The sequence below is a fragment of the Calidris pugnax genome, unplaced genomic scaffold (genome assembly GCF_001431845.1).
Source record: "Calidris pugnax isolate Ruff unplaced genomic scaffold, ASM143184v1 scaffold37, whole genome shotgun sequence".
NCBI lineage: Eukaryota > Metazoa > Chordata > Aves > Charadriiformes > Scolopacidae > Calidris > Calidris pugnax.
The window spans coordinates 1,676,393-1,693,333 of record NW_015090816.1 but is presented as its reverse complement, the minus strand read 5'-3'; the positions used below and the strand labels follow the sequence as shown (position 1 = coordinate 1,693,333).

The window sequence follows — 16,941 nt, the reverse complement described above, 5'->3', positions numbered from 1 at the left end:
ACATAATTATTTTAATAATTGTTCACCCATACTTTGTTCTTCATGGATACTTTATCTTCAGGTAAATAAGTGTTGGTGTTTAAGATACTGTAACTTTAAGCTTTGGGTAAAACCCATGGCCCAGGGTGTGTTCATCGGCCTGCAAACTTGCTGGCAGACTGGCTGCCCAGTTTCTTGGTCAATTATAGTTAGTGTAGGCCTCCAGTGTCCAACTGGGCCACTTCTAAGCCATGTTACACCGTGGCCTCTTGGCAGCCTCTTCCCCAATTCTTCCTACCCACAGCAGTTCATACCCCAAAACGGGACAACAGAGTTTACGGTGCTGCCAACCCCCAAGTCAGAGTATTAAACACTATTGTGTGTAGGATGTGAGTGAATTTTCTTGTTTATTGTAATTCAGATGGTTGAAATCCTTCTCCATTACGCTGATCGGACTTTGAAGAAGTGTCCTGACCAAGGAAAAATCCAGGTTATGGAGCAACATTTTCAGGTATGATGCTCAAGAGTATAGATGTTTTGAATTTTTTTAATCAAACTTGGCTTTGCTGCAAAAACTACTTGTCTATTTTTGAAAAATATCGCTGTGGTTCTCCTGAACTCTCACCTCTGTTGTGTGCATTGATTAAATCAGGACTTGGTGGCACTTAGGTGCCAGAGCAGAACCTGTCCATCCTCTGTCCTCTGCAGAAGCGTGACTAGAGTTGTTCTCCATATGAAACAGCATATGGGAAAACCTGTAACCGTGCCAGCCACCAGCTGACTCAGAGAACTCATTGATTCTGCTCTCCATTGGCCAGGCTTCATTTTGTGCTCTGCAGGATTTTTGCCAATCACTACAGCATTTTTTTGGTTGTTTTCTCTGCAGGACGTGGTGCCTGTCATAGTTGATTACTGTCTCTTACTCCAGCGCACGTAAGTCTTGAGTTTGCAAACCTCTCTCCCAAGGCAAACCACCAAACCCCTGTACTCCTGAGTGCTGTCTCCTATAATATCCCATGCTTTAGAGGAATTGGGTTGTGTCATTGTCATACCGTGCATCACATCACAGTTTAGAGGAACACTTAAAAGCTGATTCTAAAGTTGGGGTGCTCAGTACACAAAGGAAAGCGTGTCTTAAATTGTCATTGATGTGTTGAGGAAGAAAAGTTTGCCTCAAACTGTTTCCCCCACGCCATGCCCTTAAGGAAAAAGCTGCCTTGATAGATTTTTCTATCGTCATCATTTCCTCTCTAACAGCAGGGGCTTTTTGCTGCAACATCCATAGCTGATTTATTCTGTGTAGCTGCCTGTAACTTGCATCGCTAGAGGAGGTAAACAGGCCATCCAGCTCCTGAGTTTGAGAAATACAGAGAAAATGGGATTTCATTTTGAAGCCCTCAGGAAGGAGATAAGCAAGGAGATTTTAGTAAGGTTATTTGATAACTAAACACTTCCTTCCCCCTAGGGATCTGTTGTTTAACCAGATATATGATAAGATGAGTGAGAACTCGGTAGCTAAAGGCATCTTTCTGGAGTGCTTGGAGCCATATATCTTAAGTGATAAGCTGATGGGAATCACAGCTCAAGTGATGAAAGACTTGCTGCTTCACTTCCAAGACAAGAACAGGTTGGAAAATTTGGAAGCCTGCATTGTGCATATGGATATCACCAGCTTAGACATACAGCAGGTGAGCTGTTTTACTGTGTCGAGTTCCTCTGAATAAATGACAACGTGCCCATGTCACTGATGCAAACTTCTTGTGCAGCATAGCACGTGGAAAACAAGGTGCCACCTTTCAACAGCCAAGACTTATGTAGTCCATAAGTCCATACATAAGTCCAACTTATGCAGTTCATGCCTTTTGCTCCCTAATTTATAACAAGAACTTGTCCCTGGGATCAAATTCAACGAATATGGGAGTTATTTCGCTTGGCCGTGTCCATCCTGTAACACACATGCTCCTATAAACATGTTTTGTTCCCCCAGTCTGTCTACTGGGATAGGTATCAGCAGCTGAACGGGTTGGAAACTGCTAGTCCATCAGGGTTAGTTTGATATTCACAATCAGTCTTTTCCTGTTTTGAGGATCAAAGGCTGCAAGGGTGCTAAAAACCCAAGTTGCATTTGTCAGTTTGGTGCCTGCCAGCCTGCTCTGCTCGGGCCCTTGTTCTTGCATGACAAAGTTAGTGGACTGAGGAGGTGTTCCTGCTGGGCAGTCCTGTCTTCCTTGGCCAGTTCTTATTCCCACAGCGTGGCTTTCCGTTCCAAGGAGTGAACTGCCTGGAAACTTGACAAAATGATTCCCTAAACCCAGCCAAAAGGCAAACTAATGCCATCAAGGGTGTTGAGGAACTGATTTTTTTAATTTCTTATTCCTTAACCTCACTCAGGTTATGAATATTTGAATCTAAACTGTTGGGTTCCATGGTTGCAGCATGAGCAATAAGCTGGATACTCCCTCTGGGGTCCTTGCAGAGACTAGTTCTGCAAGTGGAAATCTCATTCTGCTTTAAATTGTACTGTTGGATGATGCAAGTGTGAGGACAGAGATTGTATTAGAGACTGGGGAATTAGAAAACTGTGAGCTGAGAGCAGCAGTGTATCTACATTGGGCTTTTTTTTGCCTTGCAGGTTGTTCTTCTGTGCTGGGAAAACCACCTTTATGATGCCATGATCTACATCTACAACAGTGGGATGAATGACTTCATTAGTCCCATGGAGGTAGGAAAGATGCTCAGTGCAGTCAGTTGTTATCTGTCTCCAGCCCAGTCTTCCTGAGAAACAGCATTTCAAACTCAATGCATTATCTGCTCCTTCAGTGCGTGTATGTTCTTTTTTTTCCATTTCAAGGGAGAAATCATGTATTATATGTACAGTTTGAGCAGATGCAATAGAGGAGAAAAGAAACTTGTAATTACTGTGCTTTAGAAAACAAATTTCCTTGCTGAGGTAGCAATGCTCTGCAAAGTTAGGGCAGGAAATTTATATTGGTTTTATTTAGACAACTAAAAGGGTAGAAAGGCTTTGCAGAGGGATCAGGACAGGCTGGATGGATGCGCCCAGGCCAATGGGATGAGGTTCAACAAGGGCAAGTGCCGGGTCCTGCACTTGGGTCACACCAACCCCCTGCAGCGCTACAAGCTCAGGGAAGAGCAGCTGGAGCTGCCTGGCAGAAAAGGGCCTGGGGGTGTTGGTGGACTGTTGGCTAAACCAGCCAGCAGTGTGCCCAGGTGGCCAAGAAGGCCACCAGCATCCTGGCCTGTGTCAGGAACAGCGTGGGGAGTAGGACTCGGGAAGTGATGGTCCCCTTGTACTGGGCACTAGTGAGGCCCCACCTCAAATGCTGTGTTCAGTTTTGGGCCCCTCACCACAAAAAAGACATTGAGGGGCTGGAGTGGGTCCAGAGAAGGGCAACGGAGCTGATGAGGGGTCTGGAGCACAAGTCTTGTGAGGAGAGGCTGAGGGAACTGGGGGTGTTCAGCCTGGAGAAAAGGAGGCTGAGGGGAGACCTTCTCACTCTCCAACTCCCTGAAGGGAGCGGGTAGAGAGGTGGGCGTTGGTCTCTTCTCCCAAGTCACAGGTGTGAAACAAAGAACATTTCTTAAAAGAACAAGGATATTTCTTAAGATTAGATAACTACAATTTGTGAGACACTATTATCACTAGACCCCCTATCAAGAAATAGGACAAGAGAAAACGGCCTCAGGTTGCGCCAGGGGAGGTTTGGGTTGGATATTAGGAAAAATTGTGATGCTGAAAGGGCTATCAAGCCTTGGAATGGGCTGCCCAGGGAGGTGGTTGAGGCACCATCCCTGGAGGTATTTAAAAGATGGGTTGACATAGTGCTGGGAGACATGGTTTAGTGATGGTTTTTATCAGGGTTAGGTTGATGGTTGGACTAGATGATCTTAAAGGTCCCTTCTAACCCAGACAATTCAATGATTCTATGATTCTATAAAACAAAAGTGTTAGAAGACAGTAACACGGTGACTTAAGGAGACTGAATTGCAGACCTGTCTGCCAGCACCTTTGTTGCTGGTGGTGACCGTGGTCTGTTTAGTGATGGGCTGAGAAAGCATTAACTTTTTGCACAGTGGGATTAACGGGGGTGTAGGTGTGAGAGGTTCTATGAACACCTTGTGCTTTTTCTCCTTCATGCTGTTCTTCTTCTGCTGACCCAATAGTCTATTCACAGAATTCAGAAAAACAAGCTAGAAGCAGTCCTTGCATTGAGGCAGGCTTGGTTCTTAGCACTTGGGTGTGCTCTGGGTCTGTCAGCAGTAGTGCAGGACTCAGTGTCATGCTGTAAGTGAAGGCCTTGCTGCTGCTGGAAATCCTCAATTTTGCTCAGTTTTGTTCTGAGTGTTACTTCTGAGGCTACTGAACATTGCTTTTTGTAGAGTGCCCTGTGCTTGGGGTTAGATATGATTGAATTAAGGCCCTTTTTTTCATATGTCATAACATAACAAAGCAACCTTTGCCACGTCTTGGTGTCCTCTGCAGCTTTTAATCATAGGCCACGGTGAGAAAGCGAGAGTTTGTGGGGAAGACACCCCGTTGATCTCTGCTTTAAAACCACACAGATTTTTTGCTTTGAGCTCTTCTAGCTGCTTGAGCACTGCTTTATTTCTCATTACAGAAGCTGTTCAAAGTCATTGCTCCTCCACTGAACGCTGGGAAGTCTCTCACAGGTACAGAATTCTTTCCCTGTGGGGGGGTTTCTAGTTTTGATATTTGATATTTTCAATATTTCCAGTCGCTTCCAACAGAGGGATGCAAAAAGGATCATACCCAGTAGAAGGGTCTTGGAGAACAGAAAAGTGTTCTAGTTTTGTTTACTGTGTGTAAAACTGCTCAACTTATCGTGTGCAAAACTCTGCATGTGTGTCAAAGAGGTGGTTTGTTAACAGCTGGGAAAAAGAATTGGATCTCTGTGTGTTGTTTTGTGAAGCTTAAAAGGTGACAGATATTTTTTTGTTTTGTAGATGAGCAGGTGGTGATGGGCAACAAGCTGCTTGTATATATCAGGTAAGGTCCTTTAGAAAGCATGAGAGGTGTTGCCTAGAGTCATTTGCAGGAGGTCATTCTGAGATTGCACAGTAGTGATTAATTAGTGGATTCCTCTTTCTGGAATGTATTCAAGGTCAGGAACACCACATTCTGCATTACTCCTGCTTCCTAAAATGCAAGAGTAAAGATTTTTGGCTTATTCTGTATTAACAGCACTGCTGTCTGCTGTTAAGATTTACAAAATAAAGTTGTTTGGCTTATTTTAAGAGCATCCTGAAAACTAACTCAAAAAATAAACTGTTCTCCCCAATCTGTTTCATGTCAGAACGTATTAAAAATGCCTTTCCTCCCCTTTTCTATAGCTGCTGCCTGGCAGGCCGTGCGTATCCGTTGGGAGATATTCCTGAAGATCTGGTACCTTTGGTTAAAAATCAGGTGAGCAACCTCTCAAAAGGAGACTTTCCCATATTAATTTTTTAGAAGCTGCTGCGTATGTCTTATTTCATGGGTTTCTGAGAGAAAACTATTATCAATCTGACAGCTGTACCCTTGTGATGTGAGTCTATACCGCTGTAAATCCCAAATAACTTTTAAAAGAAGAAAATCACATGGTTGTTGCAATCTAAACGTTTAAACTTAACATTTTTCTTGCAGGTGTAAATTGGGTGTGGGAAGATAGAGTTCTTAGCGGCAGTAATGCTGATCGGTTGTTTTTCCTTATTCTTTACTACAAAGTTAACAGAAGTCTCTGTCTCTTCTTTCTACACTGATGTTTATGGGCTCTGAAGCTGCTTGTTTTATAGCCTGACTACCTGTCCCTCCTCCTTTTGTTGTTCTGCCTGGTCCCTCTAGGAAGATCTGTGACCTAACATCCAGATCATCTCCCCAGGGCACTTCAGGAAGAGCAGCTGATGCCTCAAGGCTTCTGTGTGCTGCTGTCATCTCGTGACAGTGCAGGCTTATCCTGCTGTCCTCCTTTGGGATAAGGTTTGATTCTTGAGCTGCATCTCTTCCTGTTGTTCTCTGCTGCCCTGCTCAGTGGACCATCCTTGGCTGAGCAGATGGATCACACTGTTTCCGAGTCTGCCACGTCAGGAGAAATAGCCTTTTCCCTCTGGATTGCCCAAGAGATTGGCAGGTTGTTTCAAGGCAACATGTGCCTTATATATTTGTTCAGGACAGATGTGAACGTGTTCTTAATGGTTTCATCGTAGGGATCACAGCTAAAAATCACAGTGAACTTATGCCAAAAGTATGACTAGACAGGCAGGTTACATCTCCTCAAGGTTGGCTTGGTCACTGCCAAGTAAATCTCCTTCCCTTATTCATTATTTCCATTGGAGCCCTTACATTGCCTATTTCTTTCTCTTTAATCTGTGTCTGAAGCTTGGCCTGAGGCAAAGTTTAACTCCTTTGAAGTCATCTCTTGACAATTTCTTAAAACAGAGCATGCTCCTGATCATCATTTTGTGCTCAGAAAACTCATTCCTGAATTTCTGGCCAGTTTTACTGCAAACATTTTTTTTTTGGAGTCTCCAGCATTTAATTTCTAGTTCCAGGGTTTCGATAAGAGGAAGCGCTTTCTGTTTTGCACTTTCTCTTTGCAGTAAAATGAAACAGTTATTCTTTGGGTGTGGGATGGGGTTTTTGGGTGGTTTTGGTTTTGCTAACCAGGAGCCTGTAGCTGTATGGACACGGTAGGTCTGGGTTACTGCAAACCCTTTCCTCACAGGGTGTGCAAACCAGTCTGCTCCCCTTTGCTGGATCAAGCCCTCTCCCGTGGTCCTTGCCAAGTTGTCCCCTGCACACACCAGAGCTGGCACCACAACAGGCTGTGGCTCTAGGTCTGAGGGGAAGCCATAGCCCAGCCAGCAGCAGTAGCTCTGCAGAGGAGCCATCAGCCTCCCCTTTTTATGAGCTCTGACAGTGTTCCTGGGAGCTTGGCTTAAGTAACACCTTTCTGTCTGGAAGCTTGAATCCACTCTAGCTACAGTCTGGGGTTTTTTGTTTTGTTTTGATCAGAGTTCCTAGCAGGTAGGTGGGTATCAGGTTCAAGGAAGCCAACAGGGAAGGTTGTGGGTCTGACAGTCAAGCTGCTGGAACTTCTCCTGGCTCCGCTGCCACTGTGGTGACAGGAAAATTAACTTGGAAGAGGAGTAAATGAGAGAACGTGGCATTTTCTGAGGATGGCTGGGAGAGCGTGTTGCCTGTCAGTTCTCTGTGGGATCCCAGTGTGTATCTTCACACATGCTCTGCTCTCTCTCTGCTGGAAGCCAGATCTCTCATGAGCATTTTAGAGACAACTGGAGCTGTCTCTGCCCTGTTCATTCCCTGGGAGGGTCTGGACACCGCTGTCAGTGGTTCAGTAAAGGGAGGGAGACCTCACCTGGAATATTGTGTGCAGGTCTGGAGCCCTCAATATAAGAAGGACATGGACCTGATGGAGAGGGTCCAGAGGAGGGCCACAAGGATGATCAGGGGGATGGAGCACCTCTGCTATGAGGACAGGCTGAGGGAGCTGGGGTTGTTCAGCCTGGAGAAGAGGAGGCTCCAGGGAGACCTAATAGCAGCCTTCCAGTACCTGAAGGGAGCCTACAGGAAGGCTGGGGAGAACCTGTTTAGAAAGGGCTGCAGTGACAGGACGAGGGGCAATGGCTTCAAGCTGGAGGGGAACAGATTTAGACTGGAGATGAGGAGAGGGTTGTTCACTGTGAGGGTGGTGGAGCACTGGAACAGGTTGCCCAGGGAGGTGGTTGAGGGGGGTGTCCCTGCTGACTGTGGGGGGGTCGGACTAGAGGACCTTTGGAGGTCCCTTCCGGCCTGGGCAATTCTATGATTCTATGATTCGCCTTCATTTTGAAAGACATGCTCAGATTTCAGGAGCTAGAAAGTCAGTGGAGGAGACAGAGGGTGAAGTAGCACCCAAGTCAGTCTTTGCAGCGCCAAAAACTTTGTGCCTCAAAGTGAGAGGGCAGATTTGACTGGCTCTTCCCAAGGGAGCTGCCAACAAGGAGAGGAGCTGTGCCCTGGGTGAGGAGGAGTTGCACAGCTTCTCAGGAGAGCTGCCAGGAAGGGGAAGGAGTTACCTGATTTCACACACTTTGGTCTGCAAGTATAAGCCTTAATTTTTGCTTGATCTTAAATCGGTTGGCGAGTCTGGAGCACAAGTCTTACGAGGAGAGGCTGAGGGAGCTGGGGTTGTTCAGTCTGGGGAAGAGGAGACTGAGGGGAGACCTTATTGCTCTGTACAAGTACCTGAAAGGAAGCTGTAGAGGAGGCAGGGGCCAGTCTCTTCTTCCAAGTTACAGACGATAGGACAAGGGGTAATGGCTTCAAGTTGCGCCAGGGGAAGTTCAGGTTGGATATTAGGAAACATTTCTTTACTGCAAGGGTTGTCAGGCCCTGGAACAGCCTGCCCAGGAAGGTGGTGGAGTCACCATCCCTGGAGGTATTTAAGAAAGGTGTAGACATGGCTCTTCAGGGCATGCTCTAGTGCCCAAGATTATTGGTTTGTGGTGGGATGTTGTGTGGGTGGGTGATGGTTTTGGTTTGGTTGTTGTTGTGTGTCTAGGGGGTGGGTGGTGGTTTTTTTTTTGTTTTTATTTTTTTGTGGTTGGACTCGATGATCTCTGAGGTCCCTTCCAACCACTACGATTCTGTGATTCTGTCTAAGGAGGGGGAATTTTTCTCCTCATAACAAGCAGCAGAAAACGTCCTTCAAGTAAGAACACTGAGGGACTCCTGAGGTGCTTTAAACTTTAGTGCAAAGCAGATAATGGTGCTGCTTTCCCATGCGCTCGTGCTGTCAGTTCTCTGAAATCCATAGGAAATGCACTACGTTGGCTTGAATTTCCATTGCAGGTCTTTGAGTTTCTCATCCGGCTGCATTCCACCGAGGGCTCTGTGGATGAAGAGGTCTACCCTTATGTTCTCGTGCTGTCAGTTCTCTGAAATCCATAGGAAATGCACTACGTTTGCTTGAATTTTCATTGCAGGTCTTTGAGTTCCTCATCCGGCTGCATTCAACTGAAGGATCTGTGGATGAAGAGGTCTACCCTTATGTCCGTACCTTGCTGCACTTCGACACCCGGGAATTCCTTAATGTTCTTGCTCTGGTAAGAGGTTGCTGATCTCCTCCAAGAGAACAAAGCAGCGTCAGCTTTTCCATCATCCATGTCGTGGTGGCATGATCTGTAAGGTTCCTATTAAAAAGTTCATGCTTTAGCCAAACCAGTAGCTACTGGCTAGATGCAGGAATGGTTTTGATGTGTGCTCTACGAGATATCAGAGGAGATCATAATAGTCCTTTATGGCCCTAAATATAATGGATGAAAGGGACATTACACAGTGAAGACTCTGGTAACAGAGGCCATCTTTAAAAATGGTGAAACAAGAATAACATCTTTGTAAAGAGTGTTTTAATACCTAAAGATTCATCTTTTTACCTTTCCAAGTTTCCTGAATTTCCTGTTACTTTTACTTGAATACGTAAGAACCATTTTGGTAGTTAGAAAAGAGCAAATTGTATCTTGGAACCTGCTGCTGAGGTGATATGCACAGAAGGGACTTAAAAGCATTGTCAGCTTTGTGATAACGGCTGCTGCTTTGTGTTTGCTTGTGTTTCTGGGGTTGGCAGTGGAGAACGTTCTTCTCAAGGTGTCAGTGTTTTCCCTTCTGCAGACTTTTGAAGACTTCAAGAACGACAAGCAAGCTGTGGAATATCAACAGAGAATTGTGGACATACTTCTGAAAGTGAGTGTGCCTGAAAATTAAGCTCTGTGTTTACATCTGACTGATTACATACAACACCGTGCAGCAGAACCTGTCGTTTGGGTGAAGTGTCTCCAGCCCTGCCCTGGGTGACACCTCTGAGAAGGTGATGGGCTGGAGCTCACGTGGTGACAGGGAGGTCTCCTTTCCTGTCTGTGATTTCACCTGGGTTGTACTTTGTTGTCAAATTTCTCCTCTCTGCACTGTTAAGTTTATTTTTATCTGCTTCTCAATGATTCCTTCTGAGCAGGGGGGGGAAAAAAGGTCCCAGGAGTCTCGTGCCAATGCTCTTCTGGTAAAAACCCTGCTCCCTGTGTCTGTAAATGCTGTGTCTGGGATGTAACGTTCCCAGAACGACAGGCCTATCTTTAGTAAACGGGAGAGAAGAGGGATGTCAGAGTTATCAGCCTGGTGCTCCAGAAATCACTTGTCATCTGCAGCCCGTGTTCCCCAACAATGAATGTTCTCATTAAGAGCTATCGCTGCCAAACGCCGTTTGCTTTCCCCTTCTGAGCTGTCAGCATTAATAAGGAGTGACTCCACTTGGAAGCTGTTTGTGTATAAACATATCAGAAGTAGCATTTCCCTGTCACTGTCACCGTTGATAGATGAGAAGCGAGGGCACCGGGGAGTGAATGGGGTGACTGCAGGAGGCTGTGTTGGAGGGGCTGAGATAATGCCTCCCTGGGGAGGCTTTGGTGCTGGAAGGCTGTTATTTAGCCCTCTGCTGGGCTGGGCCCTGCTTTTTTTGTGTCTTTAGCTGCTGTCAGCAGGAGGTGGCACACTGCAGCTATGTTCTGGAGCTGCTGTGGCCAGGCCTAGGCTGGATGGAGCTGTGTACAGCCCTGCTCTGTGCTGCTGGCCAAGTAGCCAACCTCTAGCCAACCTTGGCCACCACAGAACCCAACCCTGCTCTTGGAGGAGAAGGGGAGATCCGTTGTGAGAAGTGATGAAATTCACCTGCAGCCAAACAACTTGGTGTTGTGAGACCTTTCACTCCCTTGGTCTGGAATCCGCTCTCCTTTTGGATAAAAATTTTAAAAATATCATGACTTTTTATTTAAATTTATCATTGGCCAAAAAAAAAACCAACAAAAAACACCTTGGAAATTGCTGCACTTTTGAAATAGTTATTCTTCTGATGCTGATCTAAGCTTTGCCAAGTGTGTTGTCTTGTGGAAAGTCCACGTGGTTGGCCTGCAGCCTCTGTAAGGTCGCTCTGTTTCAGAGGCACCGTATTTTCACCTTCCCATGGGCTGGCAAGGACCCAGTTTGGGGGAAAAAAAAAAAAGAAAAAGCCAAAATGAATAAAAACACTCCTATTGTTTTAGCGAGACATACTTTTTAATGTTATTAGCTAATGCTGTTCTGACTAGGCTCCTGTATAAAATAGCCTTTTAACACAGAAAAATGAAACTAAAAGAAAAAAAATAGTGTTAGCTGATGTTTCAAGCAGAGCTCTGCTTGCATAATTAATGTGTCTTACCTGCCTGCCTCTGCTTGTGTAAGACAACCATTAGCATCTCGGGAGGATCTACAACTCCAGGGCACTTTAAGAAATCAATTTTTTTTCTCCCAAGCTTAGACCGAATGAGGTTATAAACTGTGAGATGTTCCCTGTCTGGGCTTTGCTAGAGCATTTCTTAGATGTTAGCTGACAGAGTTGTTCAGGTGATGGATTTCCTCCCAGCTAAACCCACTGTTTTCAGAGGGTGGACTCTCCAAACAGGGGCATTTCACTTTCCCTTAGTGTTTAGGATTTTTTTAGAAGCATGAGACACCAAGTCAGGACACATCAGTCTTGGTTTTTATGTGCCAGGCAGGAGACAAGCACTGCTCAGGTTTCAAATCCATTTTATAGTGACTCTTAGATACTCTGTTTTTCTGTGATTTCTGGTCAAGTCAGCACAGCCAGAAGTTTCTCAAAATATTCACAGACTAAAAGCTAATTAAATGTGAGAAAGGAAGCTTCCCCAAACCTACAGTTGTTTCTTAGTCATTTGATCAGTTCTTCTGCGTATCACAGTAGAAGTAGTGAGTGCCTGGGGCTTAAAGTCAAATGTACTTTTTTCTCCTATAGTTATTAATTTCATCTTTCTTACTTTCGTGACAACATTTCTCTGCTCAGAAGCTTTGTTACATGTCTAGTGATCAGCATAGACTACAGAGATGGAGATAAACGTGGGTTTGTAGTCCCCTCACACCCAAAAATCAGGGAAGTGTTTAAGAAATCAATTTTTTTTCTCCCAAGCTTAGACCGAATGAGGTTATAAACTGTGAGATGTTCCCTGTCTGGGCTTTGCTAGAGCATTTCTTAGATGTTAGCTGACAGAGTTGTTCAGGTGATGGATTTCCTCCCAGCTAAACCCACTGTTTTCAGAGGGTGGACTCTCCAAACAGGGGCATTTCACTTTCCCTTAGTGTTTAGGATTTTTTTAGAAGCATGAGACACCAAGTCAGGACACATCAGTCTTGGTTTTTATGTGCCAGGCAGGCGACAAGCACTGCTCAGGTTTCAAATCCCTTTTGTAGTGACTCTTAGATACTGTTTTTCTGTGATTTCTGGTCAAGTCAGCACAGCCAGAGGTTTCTCAAAATATTCACAGACTAAAAGCTAATTAAATGTGAGAAAGGAAGCTTCCCCAAACCTACAGTTGTTTCTTAGTCATTTGATCAGTTCTTCTGCGTATCACAGTAGAAGTACACTGTTTTTCTGTGATTTCTGGTCAAGTCAGCACAGCCAGAAGTTTCTCAAAATATTCACAGACTAAAAGCTAATTAAATGTGAGAAAGGAAGCTTCCCCAAACCTACAGTTGTTTCTTAGTCATTTGATCAGTTCTTCTGCGTATCACAGTAGAAGTAGTGAGTGCCTGGGGCTTAAAGTCAAATGTACTTTTTTCTCCTATAGTTATTAATTTCATCTTTCTTCCTTTCGTGACAACATTTCTCTGCTCAGAAGCTCTGTTTCATGTCAGTGACCAGCACAGACTACAGAGATGGAGATAAATGTAAGGGGTTGGAAGGGGCCTCTGGAGATCATCTAGTCCAACACCCTGCCAGAGCAGGGCCACCCAGAGCAGGTCCCACAGGAACGTGTCCAGGTGGGGTTTGAATGTCTCCAGACAAGGAGACTCCACGACCTCCCTGGGCAGCCTCTGCCAGGGCTCTGCCACCCTCACAGGAAAGAAGTTCCTCCTCATGTTTAGATGGAACTTCTTATGTTCAAGTTTGTGCCTGTTCCCTCTTGTCCTGTCCCTGGGCACCACTGGAAAAAGCCTGGCCCCGTCCTCCTGACATCCACCCTTGAAGTATTTGTAGGTGTTGATCAGGTCCCCCCTCAGTCTTCTCTTCTCCAGACTAAAAAGACTTTTTAGTCCCTCAGTCTTTCCTCAGCAGAGAGATGTTCTAATCCCCTCAGCATCTCTGTAGCCCTCTGCTGTCTCCTCTCCTGTCCTTCTGGAACTGGGGAGCCCAGAACTGGACCCAGTGCTCCAGATGGGGCCTCCCCAGGGCAGAGCAGAGGGGCAGGATGACCTCCCTCCACCTGCTGGTCACACTCTTCCTGATGCCCCCCAGGATGCCATTGGCCTTCTTGGCCGCAAGGGCCCATTGCTGGCTCATGGGCATCCTGTTTTCCACCCTTGTTGTCCCTTGAGTATAGAGCAGAGAGGTTGTGTCTCTTCATGTTCAGGACAGAGGTGATATAGCAAGGCCACATCCACCGTCGTCTCTTCAGGTGACACAGTTAAATGCCATGGAAGGTGACTTATCTTTTGACCTTCAGGATGGACTGGCACCAGGAGATTGTGTGGATGTCTTTGGTCGGATCTTTTGTTGCAGTGTCCTGATAGCTTTCCAGGAGGCAGCTGCAGAATCAATCACTTGTGGTTTTATATTTCCCTTTTCTTTCTAACTCTTCGCAGGTCATGGTGGAGAATTCTGACTTCACCCCATCGCAGGTTGGCTGTCTCTTTACCTTCCTTGCCCGTCAGCTGGCCAAGCCCAACAACACGTTGTTTGTGAACAGGACACTTTTTGACCAGGCAAGTATCCCTTTGTGAGGGGGTGAAAAATTTCCAAACAGGGTGCAACACCACAGAAAGTGTGGCTAGTGCTGGGGACTGAAGGAATTCTGGAAGGACTGGTGCATTATAAAACCACACCTTGCTGGGGCTTGGGGTTGGTTTTGAAGTGGTGGAGTAGGAGAGACCACAGAAGCACAGTAGGCTTTGTATTTTAGCTTTCCTGCTGGAATTGTGTGAGAAATAGGGTCAGGTGGAACACCTCTCCATGGAATGGCAAATTCCTGTGGTCACTGATGTGTCAGGAGAGGGAAAGCAGAGGCCCATAAGGGCCAGAACCAAGCTGTTTATTTTTAAACCATGGTGAGCATTTTGGTGTCTCTGTTGTCACTTGTTATGTGTGAAGATGCCAGCTAAAATGACACTAGTGAGTTTACAGAGCTTGTATAGCTGGTAATTTCTAGTTTGCGTGGCCACCATCCTTCTCCACGGTTTGAAATAGGCTGATAGGCACTGATGCATGCTTAAAGCTTGCATGGGTTAAATTTATATCCAAGTTTAAATCCCAGAAATTCCTGGGACTGAGGAGGTGACTTCAATGGCTACAGCAGTTGTGCTTTGATGATAATATTGGGTATATGAACACTAATAAAAACAGGTTAGAAAATATCATAGAATCATAGAATCGTCTCGGTTGGAAGAGACCCTTGGGATCATCGAGTCCAACCATCTACCCTACTCTACAAAGTTCTCCCCTACACCATATCCCCCAACACCATATCCTTATATATGTCCTCTGTCATAATTTAAGACCAAGGAAGTCTGTGGAGTCTAAATGGTTTGGATTTAAATGCTGTAATTACAGAGATATTAAATTTTATGAATTACATGATTTCCTGTTTTTCTGAGAGAGACGGCACAGCCCAGGAGAGAAGTTGAAAGGGGGGTCAGTGTAGGGGTTCCAGCTCTTTGGTGTGTGGTCCAAGGCAGGGCCATGGGGTCTACTGGGTTTTTTCTATATTCCCTGGGTTCCCCAAAATTTGGTTCTAGATCCTGATGTGGAGATCATGGGTTTCCCTCCCTGGAGTCTTCCAGGAGTTGTTGGTTACTCCAGTACTCAAGTGTCCTTAGTTATAGGATAAGAGAGTGCTTCACGGGTGAGGAGTACATTCAGATGTCACTGTTGTGGTGGTTTGCTGTCACCATCAGTGGTGCTCACAGTCTGCTTGTGAGGTTTGTGCTAATGGCTGTGCTCACCAGGCCCAGCTCACACCACCCTCTCCATCCTTGCACAGGTCCTTGAATTCCTCTGCAGTCCCGATGACGATTCCCGCCATTCAGAGAGGCAGCAGGTAACGGCCTTGGAGGGAACATTTCTTTAAGCACCGGGGGTGATGGCCAGAGCTTAGACCAAAGCTCAGCCTCCTGGGGAAGGTTTGGTGGCTGAAGGTCTATGGTAAGGCTGTCACTTAGCACAGGGAGGGTGGCCAGCAGGGAAGAGTTGGGCAGCGCTGTACACAGCAGGAGCAAAGGAGGATCCTACCCCAGCATTGCCTGCAGGAGAGGTTTGGCAGCTGTAAGAACAGTCAGGAAAAGTCCTGGATAAGCTCGTGACCTTCATAGTTAACAAACAATCAATTAAAAAAAAATATCTGTAAAATAAGCCCTGTGTTAATGCAAAGCTTAATGGAGCAGGAGGAGTGTGTACTTGTGAATGGCACTGGCTGCTACTGCAATGTAAATAACTGGCCTTCGATATCTGCAGGTCCTTTTAGAATTGCTCCAGGCAGGAGGGATAGTACAGTTTGAAGAGACTCGTCTCATCCAAATGGCAGAAAAAGCAGAATTGTAAGTTGCCACGTACAATATATAAATACTGCCTTGAAATCTCCTCCAAAGCTTTTTTTCCTTCGCGTTTCTTGTTCCTACTTTGCAGCTGTGTTTGGGATTATTTTGCCTATGCATTCACATATACTTCATTTAATATGCTCATATTTAGTCCCAGCCTTTTTATCTTAACTCTACTGGGTGTTCTTACAGAAAGCATTGTTGAGATGAGAGGGGGTAGAGCTGTGGAAACCCTTCAGCATGAAACCTTGTGGGGCTTGATGAGTTTTGGCACTTCCTATCCAAAGCCCAGGCTTTGTTCAAAGCCATAGTTGTATATTTGAGTGCTCCACCACTGACAGATGGAGATGACTCGTTGGGGTGAGACCCACAGGTGGATTTAAAAGCACGGAGGGGTCTGAAGCCACCCCCATGGTACTCATTTTAGAACTGAGTAGGAGACACAAACGCAGTGTCTGGAAAGGCTGAAAATTTCTGCCATCTCCTTGAGATGCTTTACGTTTCCAGAAAGAGTCTGTTGTGCCTGAACAGAGTCAGCCAGGGAGGGGCATCTTCAGCCCAGTCTTGAATCTGGATGTTGTGTGAATTAATCCACCGTACCACAAAGGACTGGAGGGACAGAAATGCAGAGGTGGGGTACCCCATGCCTGCCTTTCCTAGAAGGAGTCGCTCAACCAAATGTTTCAGACTCAAGAAATGAATTTTTTTTCCTCCTCCTTGCATCAGAGAATTTAACAGCCAGAACCACCAGCTCAGCCACTTCCAGCAGAGCTAAAAGACCTAGAGTGTAATGTTGTTTAGCAGATTTTTCATTTGTTTTCCCTCAGTTACATCTGTTTTTATCTAATGTTTATTAAACTCTGCAGGTAGGAAGCTGTGTCATAACACATTCCTGAGTCACGTCCAGAGTATTTCTTCAAATTAGTGTTGTGCATTGGCCCTGGCTTAGAGCTGAGTGTGTTATGGAAATAAGGAAGGGGATCCATGAAGAGCAGAACCTGTGAAACCTGATTTCTTTAAGGATTTTTGTCTCCTATCCCTTGCCTCTCACCTTCATAACTCCAGTTTTCTGTTCTGTACCATAACTTCCCCAAAAGAGGGTGGTTGATAGGCTGGTTGGCCCATGGCTGGTACTAAATGGTACGTGTAAACTGGAGCCACCCAACCTGTGGGCTAAAAACCTTCACCTAAGATACTTCCAAATGCTTTCTGTAAAACATGCTGTATGTTCTTTTGAGCGCTGCCAAACTCTACTGGCTCTGAGCTCCCTACTTCTATTCTGCTGCCTCAGCTGGGTGTATTTTTCCTAA

At 45.6% G+C, this 16,941-nt stretch overlaps 1 protein-coding gene across 1 annotated transcript in view; it reads left to right on the top strand.

Annotated features, from left to right (window-relative positions):
* VPS8 (VPS8, CORVET complex subunit) overlaps nucleotides 1-16,941 on the top strand; it is a 121,718-nt gene that overhangs the window by 41,021 nt on the left and 63,756 nt on the right. The window contains exons 20-31 of the mRNA XM_014939738.1: nucleotides 401-490; nucleotides 866-912; nucleotides 1,445-1,667; nucleotides 2,612-2,701; nucleotides 4,620-4,671; nucleotides 4,966-5,008; nucleotides 5,353-5,425; nucleotides 8,986-9,105; nucleotides 9,671-9,742; nucleotides 13,685-13,804; nucleotides 15,079-15,135; nucleotides 15,549-15,631. Of these exons, the coding sequence (XP_014795224.1) occupies nucleotides 401-490; nucleotides 866-912; nucleotides 1,445-1,667; nucleotides 2,612-2,701; nucleotides 4,620-4,671; nucleotides 4,966-5,008; nucleotides 5,353-5,425; nucleotides 8,986-9,105; nucleotides 9,671-9,742; nucleotides 13,685-13,804; nucleotides 15,079-15,135; nucleotides 15,549-15,631 (1,070 nt within the window). The remainder of the gene's footprint in view (nucleotides 1-400; nucleotides 491-865; nucleotides 913-1,444; nucleotides 1,668-2,611; nucleotides 2,702-4,619; nucleotides 4,672-4,965; nucleotides 5,009-5,352; nucleotides 5,426-8,985; nucleotides 9,106-9,670; nucleotides 9,743-13,684; nucleotides 13,805-15,078; nucleotides 15,136-15,548; nucleotides 15,632-16,941) is intronic.